Source organism: Thunnus thynnus, chromosome 4 (genome assembly GCF_963924715.1).
Source record: "Thunnus thynnus chromosome 4, fThuThy2.1, whole genome shotgun sequence".
In the NCBI taxonomy this organism is placed as follows: Eukaryota; Metazoa; Chordata; class Actinopteri; order Scombriformes; family Scombridae; genus Thunnus; species Thunnus thynnus.
In genome coordinates this window covers 19,983,044-19,994,394 of record NC_089520.1, presented here as the reverse complement: position 1 = coordinate 19,994,394, position 11,351 = coordinate 19,983,044, and the positions used below count along the sequence as shown (strand labels likewise).

At 40.1% G+C, this 11,351-nt stretch overlaps 1 protein-coding gene across 1 annotated transcript; it reads left to right on the top strand.

Moving 5' to 3' along the window:
• Positions 1 to 2,857: 2,857 nt before the first annotated feature.
• LOC137181540 (transmembrane protein 88) lies at positions 2,858 to 10,788 on the top strand. Its single transcript, XM_067587317.1, has 3 exons — positions 2,858 to 3,260; positions 4,179 to 4,472; positions 8,719 to 10,788. Exons 2-3 carry the CDS (start codon positions 4,179 to 4,181, stop codon positions 8,944 to 8,946), a joined length of 522 nt encoding a protein of 173 aa, XP_067443418.1. The 5' UTR covers positions 2,858 to 3,260; the 3' UTR covers positions 8,947 to 10,788.
• The last annotated feature ends 563 nt before the right edge of the window (positions 10,789 to 11,351 follow it).

The following is an 11,351-nucleotide window of genomic DNA, read 5'->3' as shown; positions in this document are numbered from 1 at the left end:
ACAGCAGGTCAGCTGTATATGCAAAAATATGAAAATTTGTCCACAGACAAGCACAATTGAACAATATGAATAATGTTTCCAATAATAAGTGAATAGCCTAATTAAACCCCTATTTCCCCTATAATTAGTACCTAATTACATTTCCAGAAACATTCTGAATGTCCTAGAAAACATTTTGGAAAGATTCAGACACGTCAAATGAAGCATTACCATGTATTCCCAGTTTATCTTGCTTTTAACACACCGCTAAACGCCGTGGTCTTAGTATTACATTATTATTGCAAAATTGGCTCTAATAATGTTATTGTGGATGCTGACATGATGTAAGTCACAGAATAATGTGAACAAAATAACATTAATATAATCACATAATTGCTCAGTGTTGTAACCGAGAAAAGTAGTTTGTATCAAAGATAAGGCTGATAGATAGATAGATAGATAGATGGATAATCACCTAAAACTGTTGGTTTTTATGTGCTACTTGTTGACCTGAAAAGTCACTGCAGTAAAATAAATTACCATAGCAACCCGCAGAATGCTGTTCAGTAAATGGATAAACCAGAGATTCACACAAAGAGCTTGATGGTCCTGAAGGGAAACAAAGACGATGTTCAGTTTGTGGTCGCGGTCGTGTTAAAGTCAACTGAACCTTTTACACAACAAAACCAGTCAATAATGGAAAGCAGGAGGACATTACTGAAGAACATTGTTTCAAGTGCCTGCCAAAAAATGTGTGTGTGTGTGTGTGTGTGTGTTTGTGTGTGTGTGTTTGTGTGTGTGTGTGTGTGTGTGTGTGTGTTTGTGTGTGTGTGTTTGTGTGCGTGTGTGTGTGTGTGCTACACTTTGTTCAAAAAGTTCACAGACAGTCCAGCAGATGTCAGCAGAGGTTACAGGTAGAATCCACAGAGGTTATATTTACTGAACACAATCCAACTTTTCAACTTCTCAAAAACCAGACAGTAAATCGAGCGGAAACACCGCCACCACCCCGCCCCCAGACTCTCCTCCTCCTCTGCCTCATCAATCATTCACTCTTCTCCATCTCGCTACGTCCAGACGAGATCTTTCCTTCCATTTCTCGTCAACTGCGTGTCACATATCCTCCCATCTTTTCTCTCTTCTGAGTTCTGAGTAATTAAATTAGAACAGCGAAAGGTTGACTGTCTGTCTGCGCTGCAAAACAAATCGATCATCTCCTTATCTCACTGCCACACAGCTGACGATGCTCCGAGGTTAGTGAGAGGCAGACTGCAGAGGGGAGAACTCAGAGGAACATTTCTGAGCATGTCACGGCTTATTGTCATTTATCAACTTGTTTATCAACCTTTGATGTAGTTTTTTCCCTTTTAACACTTACAGACACACAGACCGGCCTCGATGGATATTATCATCTTTCAACAAGTTTAAAATAAACTCATAATTTCTCTCCGTGCAGCAGAGTGCAAAGAGTGAGACCCGGTGCTTACTCTTTACTGAATGTGTGACCTCTAGCAATGAGCACATCTTAATCCCATTTTCTTGGGCTGTCATCTGATTATCTGACAACACTGACGTACATTTACTTGTGTAAACCAGAGATCACTTGACCGGACAGATAAGAAGATGAACAGGTCTAGTTTACGAGCAGCTTTTAATTTTAATTTAGTTGTAAGAAATGTTCTGTATTGGCTCTATAGAATGAACTGTTAAAGGTTAGAAGAACTAACATGCTGTCCATTGCCAACCAGCTTATCTAGAAAGTATGCACTGGATCCAGAACTTTGCCCTTTATGAAATTTCACAACCATTTAATACATATTTAAGCTTACAGAAATAGCACCATTTTCTAATAAGGAACACTTTATAAAGGGTTTTTAAAGGATATGGTCACAATTTTTCAAATCTGTCTTAAAATAGTCGGCAGGTGTCCAAATTAAGAGTGAAAGTAGTAGTGATGGGGGACAAAATCCACAGTTCTCTTTTTATGCAAATGTATTTAAAAGTTTATATGAAGCTAATGTAAAACTGCGGCCCATCCAAATTAGTCAAATCAATTGGATATCTTCCAGGTTTGGTACAAGCTCTCTCTTTGGGGCTGTTCAGCTGCAGTGGAAGGATAGTAACAAAAAAAGAGGGAAATTTGGATGGCTTAAGCCTCACATTAGCCTTAGATAAACTTTTAAATATTTTTTTTTTTCTCAAAATGAGGACTTGTGGATTTTGTTGCCCACCACTTACATTGAAAGCTCTTGATGGTTTAAGCATGTGGATGATTGCAGCAGCCTCATGCCTAAACTTTCAATGTTCATATGAGCACTTGATGGTTGTTTAAAGACAGACTTGAAAAACTGTGAACCTATCCTTTGAGTTGTAACTAATGGCTTACTTAATGGAATTTGCTAATGGTTTATGTATCAGCTAAAAGCCATTAACAAGAACAAGTCTTTGGTTGCCAGGCTGTGAAAATCCATTTGGTTGGTTGTTTATCATTTCTATTTGATGATAATGTTATTATACTATTGTATTGTATTCCATTAATAAATGGTATTTAGTTACTCATTTTGTGATAAACCATGCTTTTAACAACACTCCATGAAGTGTACAGTTGTTAATAAACTGATTTTGGAACTGATTCTCTGCAGCCAATCACCTGAAGGTAAGAGGTGCACCTGCCCATTTATGAATTAAAGATCTATCTAAAGGACAAAAAAGTGTGGTGCTGGGGACCCAAAGTTGTAGGCCTATATATTTATATAGGCCTACATGTCTATAACAGATATATATGCCAGAAAATGTAGAACAATGACGTGGATGTCTGATACCCCACCCCTTTGTGCTCCTCAATCTTTTCTCATCATTTTGTCATTAAAATTTTTGCAGGTATATTGGAGCAACAACAGTGAGGCGGTGTGGAGATGTGTCCGCGTGTGTCCTGTTACAAAACTGAAAACAAAAATACATTTTAATTTCTTATACAATAGTTGTTTTTTTTGTGTGTTTAACTGCTCTGCGGCCGCGTGAGCGCGCACGGGGCAGTGGTGCGCGCGGCCCGGGGTCGCTCGGTCCTCGCATCAGCATCACTCCGGCAGCGCAGGGTTCAACTCACAGGTGCTTCTCTCCGCTGCTGCTGCTGCTGCAAAAAAAAAAACAAAAACAAAAAACAGAACCTGGCACTATAAGTATTTATTTGGTTTTGCACGGAATCTAGGAGCTCCGGGACGATCTCTGAGAGACGATTTCAACAAGAACGCTCGAGGGATTAACGGGATTTACACTTCAAGGTAGGCAATAATTATTGATTTAACGCTCTGTTATATCCTTACATTGGGCAACTCCATCATATGCATGTAGTTAATGTTCATGGTTTAACTGTTTCTTGAGAGAAAAAGCAGAGTAGCAAAGTCTAAAATAAAATATGAACCCAAAATACACATTATTCTAACTATCAAAGATAAAAGAACAGCTGGGTATCTGACGAAAAGCAAAGGATTAAAAAAAAGCTTTGCTGAAGCTGCACTGAGGACCAGAGCATGTTTTGAATCCAGTATGATGCTCATCTGTCCTGGTTTGTCTCTGCAGCTTAGCAGCAGGTTGTTCAGGTTTTGGACTGATTCAATCGTATTGACAGACAGTCCGGGCTTTAGTGACAAAGCCCTGATCGATGAGATTGATCAGAGGAGCGATGGGAAGACAGTTAAGTGGGTCTGTGTGTGTGTGTGTGTAAAGTCAAGCTATAGGTTCCTCATTTACATTGTCTAATGAGTTATCGGAAAAAATCAGAGGGCAGAGAGCGGACAGGGGTTACTATTCTTATTTAAGGTTTTAAAATTCAACATGCATGCAAAAATCAGATTCAGCTGAAGCAATCAGCAGCCAGTCTGGAGAATAAGGGCACACTTAAGGTGTTTTGGGGGTGTGATTAAACATGAGAGTGATGACAAACTAAGAAAAATCAAATGCAGATATTTTAAAGACTTGTTTTTCATCAGTTCTTTTCACTACTCACACCACTTAAATGGGAACAACATGGGCTCACAGTCCACAGGAAACAACACAGCATCTTATCATTTTGTGGTTGTCACATCTCTTTTGCATTCAATAAAGTAATGAGGCTTACAGATCAAGAATGTGCCAGTTAAGTAACCAGACGTCACCCTCAAGCTTCAAACCTTTCCTGAAAGCATCTCTTTGTCTCTCAGATGTGTGGTATGGACGTGGACCTGGATGACGGGGGTTCAGGTGAGGAAGAAAAAGAGGAGCAGCTCTGGATCGGGGAAGGAGTGAAGATGCTGCCCCCTCCCGTGGCCCACAGCGGAGGCAGCGCATGGGGCAGCCGCAGGGGCAGGTGCGGCTGCGTGGCCTGTGGGGCAGGTCTCATTCTCTGGAACCTATGCGTCATCTTAGCCAGTGCTCTGCTCCTGGCTGTGGTCTTCTGCGTGGTGCTGCTGCCTGCGATGCTGCTGCTCTATGTTGGTTTCCTCTGCCACTCCAGGGTGAGTTGTCAGCAGCACTGTGGTTATACTGTGGATATTATTCTGTTGTTTATTGTCTTTGTAGCAGGAGACTTGACAGGAGAGTTGACGGGATATAGGTCTCCAAAATGCAGATTGTAAAGTTATAGCTGCATCTCAGATAATCCTGCCTCTGCATGCTTAGCTGCAAGATACTGAGCTGATGTAGACACTAGCAAAGAATCAAGACTATGCTATTACAGGATACTGTTTACTGGTGGGAAGAATCATGGTACAGCGTCTTTCAATTAAGCACCTGTGAAATATTGTGATTTTTTTTAAATGATTTTAATGATTTCTGATAGTTGAGTTGTCCAAAAAGATATGTGATGTTTTACAATTTATCAGATTTTTTGCTGCAAATTATGCCCTCAAAGATTTTTCACTCACTTGCCTCTCAACAAATGGGTTTGTCATATGGAAAGGAGTGGGCACATCCAGTGGCCTAGAGGTTAAGAGGCATGTCATTTAAACACAAACTTTTATTCTGATCAGGAAGTAGTTGCATGTCAAACCCTCTCTCTCTCCCCATGTTTCCTCAATGTATCTTTACTGTCACTGTCTAATAAAGGTAACAAATGTGAAAAACAAAAGTAGACAAGATTGAATAACCTTGTCAAACTACAAAACATTTATTAACATTACAGATTTACTGGAAACAAACATACAGAGTATAGTGTTTGGGTAACTACACTACTATATGTATTTAGAACAAGATTCAATGCATTTTAAAATGTTAATATGCTAATAAAATAAATATAATAAAATATTGATACTTGGCTTCCTCATCACGGTACAATTTTGTTCTCCAAAATATCACAATACTTTCCACCAATGCTACTGTTTATCCACCAATAACCTTATAAGTATCAAATTTTGATTTGGTCACCCATGGCAACCCTGTACTACTAATCACTATGCTGGATGTGTCCTTAAAACCATGTAATTGGGGCACCCCCCCGACCTAGTCGTCTGAGACATATGCTACACAATGTCCCTGCTGCGTCCCAATCAAAAGTGGTCTAAGTGGTCTCTGGCAGGAAACTTTCCTACTTTTCTTCCCCCATGTAAATTCCCCCATGCAGCTTGGAGTATAAAAGCTAAAAGCCACTTTGGAACAACTAAAAGATTCGTGCCCGAGGACCTGAGGGGCCGTACTGGTTCATACACTGTAAGCATGTGAGACATGCAGGCTGGTGCAAGACCATGATGTGTTTTAAAAACAAGTTAAAAAAAAATTAAAATCAATATGGAAACTGACAGGGAACCAATGTCAGGACTTTGAAACAGGTGTAATGTGTTGTCTTCTTATGGTCCCAGTCAGCACTCGGGCTGCAAAGTTCTGAATCAGCTGTAGTTGATTTATAACTTTTTTGTGTAGACCAGATAGGAGAGCATTACAATAGTCCAGCCTACTCGATTTAAAAGCGTCCATTGGTCTTTCTGTGTCACTCAGAGAGAGAAATGGTTGCACTTTAGCAATATTTTTGAGGTGATAAAAAGAAGATTTGGTGACAAACCCCACATGAGCCTTAAAATTCAGTTCTGAGTCAAAGACCACACCAAGGTCACTTGCTTGTTTGCTCAGGGTAAGTCAAAGGGAATTTAATTTTATGACCAATTTTTCTCTCTGAGCCTTAGAACCTATGACTAAAATTTCAGTTTTATCCTGGTTGAGCTGTAAAAAGTTTTGTGACATCCAGACATTCATATCTGAATAAGGTCTATAAAAAGAATCAATTAGTCCTGTGTCATCAGGAGACATAAAGCTGTGTGTCATCGGCACAACTATGGACAGAGATGCTGTGTCTCCTGGTGACATCTCACCCAAGGGTAACAGATTAAAAAGAAGTGGTCCTAAAATTGATCCTTGAGGAACCCCACAGGTTAATATAAAGGTTTTGGAGATGTTGTCATCATTTGCAACAAATAAGTGAAAGAGGAAATCCAGTTAAAACAGTCAGTCTTAAGGAATGAGAATATGGAAGAAACGAGAAAAACTTTTGTGCCTGTGTTGAGGGCCATTAAAGCAATTATACCAATAGCAGCTTTATCAATATTTCATAATAACAGTAGAACAAATAACTACTTGTAAGTGAAAGGTGTTGCTTTTAGTGACAAACCCAAAGAGAATATCACCAAACTCTGCAGTTACCCTGAGCTCTATGGAGTGTTGCTTCATTTTTCAGCTCTTTGTTTTGCTTTTACAGCCCTCAACTTTGTTGTTATGGTTCACTCTCACCGCTCTCATCAGCGCCATTTTGCTTCACAGCAGGAAGCTGTTTTAAGCATGACAGCAGACAGACAAAGTTAGTGATTAGCTGGTGAAAATTGTCTAGCATTTAGCAGCTAAAGAACCACATATTTCCTTCAGGAATTTCGGAAGAACAAAACAGTGCTAAAGGAGAGTGAATATTGGACTTACGTTCAAAAGGTGGCCAGAAATAAGCAACCATCTGCTAACATTTTTACTGTATCAGCTTTAAAAATGATTGTGTCAATGTTGTGTTTACAACTTGTTTCTGTTGCCTCCAAATGGCCAAAAAATGACCTAATGTAGGTTTAAGAGGACAGTGCTCTGCTCCAACATGATGTATATTACCAATCTTTGACAAGGAGGGATTGCACTACTCCTGCCCACTCCGTCTCCTTTAACTTTACTGGAAGTTTAGGCAATGTAATTTGTGGAGAATGGCAGGTTAATCTCTTAATAAAAGTGGCACGGATGCCTGGAGCCTCTGTTGGAAATAAACAGATAAGCAGAGCCTTAAGGGAAAGTCTTGGCAGCATAAGTTATACGCCTACACCTAAAATCCTCTCCACAAAGGTATTTAGGCTTATTCTTTATGATGTTCTTATTGCTGTTTATTGTGAACAAGATGTCCATCCAAAGGACATTAAGTCCAAACTTAGATGTTGGAGCCTGTCTGACAGTGTTTTTGGTTAAGAGGTGAGGAGACGGGTGCGGCTCATTTTTTGTGTTACACGATGAGCTGACAGATCACCAGTAGAGGCATCATGCCAAATCATCCTGTGAAGATCTACAGCTCTTTCCTTGGCTCACCTCACCCCACCTTCTGACAGGCCATCTCTGATACAATTCGTCCTTCTGCCGGTGGCCTTGGTTGTCTCGGTTATGAATGATTTGGTTTCCGGAGGCAGAGAAGCATATGACAGAGCAGACAAATTAAGAACATGCAAAGTGTGTGCGTGCAATGAGACAATAATCATGATTAGGGCAGAGCAAATGTCAGTTCAGAGCAAACAATTACAGACAATGTCAATCAAAGAATTCTCCTCATTGTGACGACAGACTGAACATGGAGAGAGGGGCCCACTGAGAAGACAAGGCTGTCTGGTTTGATGCCAGCACCAGCTGTGCACAGACTCACTGACAACACTTGGAAAATGCACTCAGTGAAAACAGTGTGCACTTGACAGACATGTGTGTGTGTGTTTGTATGTGTGTGTGTGTGTGTGTGTGTGTGCGTGTGTGTGTGTGTGTGTGAGTGGTAAACACTACTGTTGCTAGGGTACACTGTAAGAGGCGAACTTCCTTTTGAAAAAAGCTTACAATAGGAAATTGTTTAACCCGAAAAGGCTTCAGACATAATCAAATCATTTTGAGTATGTGTCTGAGTGTGTTTGTGAGTTTTACAGAAAAAAGGAGATAATGTGCTTGTACTCTATGTATGTATGTATGTATGTATGTGTGTGTGTGTGTGTGTGTGTGTGTGTGTGTGTGTGTGTGTATAACCCTGGTGTTTGCTCTTGTAGGGATGCCAGTGTGCATTTCTGCAGCTGTGACTTTCAGCTGCTGACCTCATGTGCACCCTGATCTCACCTCTCGCTTTTTCTCTCCTCATCTGTTCATTGTTTTTGCCCTCTTTCTGCCCTTTTTCATCTTTTTCATCTTCTCCCTCCCGCTGGCTGTCGCAGGTGATTGACAGCTCAGAGGGTTACCGACAGCTCTGAGCCAGTTCTTATCTGAACTGTAGAGGGAGGCTGGGAGAGACTCTGTCACACCCCGCTACCCACACGGTCTCACTTCTGCACCCTGAGCATATGCAAACACACACGTGCACACACTAATCACACCTAGTGAATGACAAATCCTACCTCTGTGCTTTGTGACAGAGGAGGAACAGCTCCTGCTCGTAAATGTCCATCATGTCATCCGGAGTCCTTCTGTCTACTGTTATGATCCCCCCTGTGTTTGTCCTCATAGGTCCTTGACGCCCGTTCTGCCATCTGCCGTTACCTTGACGACAACAGCTGCTCCGCCCTCATCATCCTGGGCTTTGTGATGATGTCGCCGCTTGTGGTCGTGGCGGCCGCAATCTTCTGTGGGCTGCTCCGAAGGTTTCGACTCCTGCTTCTCATTCAGCCCATCACACGTGCCTGGTACCGAGGGCGGCTGCTGGACTGGGCGGGCAGCATCCACGCCTGGGTCTGATCAGGACCAAATGGGAGGCTCTGAGGGTCGGACATGTTAACAGTCAGGATGGATCAGAAAGTTAAATCAGTTTAAACTAGAGAGAGACAGGAGGTAGACACATTATCAGGAGGACATTGTAATATATGCAATTCAATACAATAAGTCCAACAATAATTCGTTTATTTCTGAAGCTTATGATCAGTTTTTGTCAAGACTCAACTAGATGGTTGGTTTTAACAGAGAAATACGCTTTGCTTTCTAGCTGAGAGTTAGCTGAGAGGATTGATACCACAATCAATTGATCTTCTCATTGAAATATTTCCCAAAATGTCAAACTTTTCACTCAAGACCAAGTTTTATGATGTGTTTGTATTGGATTGCATATTGGAAGCTGTCTCTGTTATTTTGTCTACCCCCCTTGTACATTTCAGGTCATTTTGTGATTTGCTGAGTCCAAAAAATAAGATTGTGCTTGATTTCATTGTAGCAATCTCCACCTCAGTCTTATTCGGCTTCACTTTAGAAGGTTAATGATATTCTGAGATACAATGAGTGGCATCTTTATACTTTAACCTCACATACAAAGATCACATAGAACATATTCTACACTCATTTTATTTAAGTGAACAAACATTTTGGGACAGCATAGAGGAACGTACAGGAGGAACATAACTATTTTAATCTTTTTGAAGAGTAAAGGAGAAATGTAGGATTTTCAGACAACTTTCAACTCACGACGACTCAAAGAACTTTCATTTTATCTTGACAAGGTAGTAGTTTGATCACAAACTGGTGTATGATGACAGTATTCAGTTTTAATTTGTGTATAAAATGAATATTTTTGTGGTTTTGTATTGCCTGTTTGCTAACTATGTTGACATGGTTACATATGAGACTTTCTCAGAAATGTATTGCTGTGAGGTTATTTGTAGTTTCATCAGAACTTGAGCAAGAAGTAAATTTGGTCCAGTATGTTGGGGCTCAATTCCCTTCAAATACCCTCAAAAACAGGGTGAAAAATGTAAAAAAAAGCAGCATACAAGTACTTTAATATTATCTGTGATGGGAATTACTGTAAAAGGACAATGATGTTTGTACTTCTTGGACAAATGTAGCATCATTAGCAGTCATGTCTTGTACGAGGGTGTATTGGAAACATATTTCATTTTAGTGGGTCTTCTAGATGACATCGTGCCATTAAAAAAAACAAAAAAAACAAAACACCATTATAAAAACAACAGAAGTTGACAGAACGACAAAGAAATGGCTGTTTAGGGGGATCCAGATGTTAAAGTGGGGTTTGAATCATCAGAATAGGAGCTCGTTCTGCTGCCTCTTTGCTTTCTGGTCATTTAAATTCATCGGTGACACATGTGCCGCACATCCTTTTTATCTGTGTGTCCCTGCTCGCTAATTAAGTGTTCAGATTTGAGCTTTCATTTCTCAGAGGAAAGCCTTGAATCATATTTTATGAGGAGCAGTTATTACTTGTCCTTTGTGGTTCTTATCATATTAAAATATATTGATTTTCATTTAAACGTATTCATTTGTGTGACTTGTCTGTGTCTGTTCATGTCTGTGCTGTTATTGATCCATTGTATGTAAATTGTTTGTTTACAATAATGAAGCCCTGTTGGTTCCAGTATTGTAGCAAACTGTACAGGAAAAGGGGTGAAATCTATATCTTTTTATTTGGCCATGTTGTGTGCTGGTAAATATCACAGCTGGAATAATTTATTGGAAAGATTACGGTGGATAATCAGGTCTGATTTTTGTTTTTCATTTCCAAAACAGACACACATTGTCATGTTCAGATAAATAAAAAGAGAACCTTTTCCCCCCAGAGTGTCTCTTTTGTGATGTGATCTGTTTATAAAGGTTTTTTGAGTAATGATTGATTCTGACTCTTGCACACGCACAATACACACAGAAAAAGGGCACTAAAAGGGGCATTATGACCCCAATGTCTGAACAAAACAATATGAGAAAGTCTCTGTCACAACCCTAATCCCTCACCCTTGTCACCCTCCATTTACCTTCTGTTACAGTCTGGACAATAATCAATACTAGTAATACATCCACACATGTGCAGTAGAAAAATGACTAAATTAGCTAATTAAAGGAAATTGTTGTCACTGATTACATGGTCATGTAGTGTGTCCTGATGATGTATGTAGTCCTTTGAATTATTCAGCACTGTTCAATGGACAGCTGCATCATCATTCTCCTGTTTAGAGAGCCTGCAGTGTTGACATGTGACTGCACGTGTTGTGCATTACGATTTCAAATCTGAGCCCTCAGATCAGCCCACAGTAGGATGGTTGTGTTTACTTAGTTGTCTGTGTTAGCTCTGCTTACTGGATGTGGATCTGTCTCTCTGACAAATATACAGAAACGTCAGGTTAGAACTTAATCAAATCTAA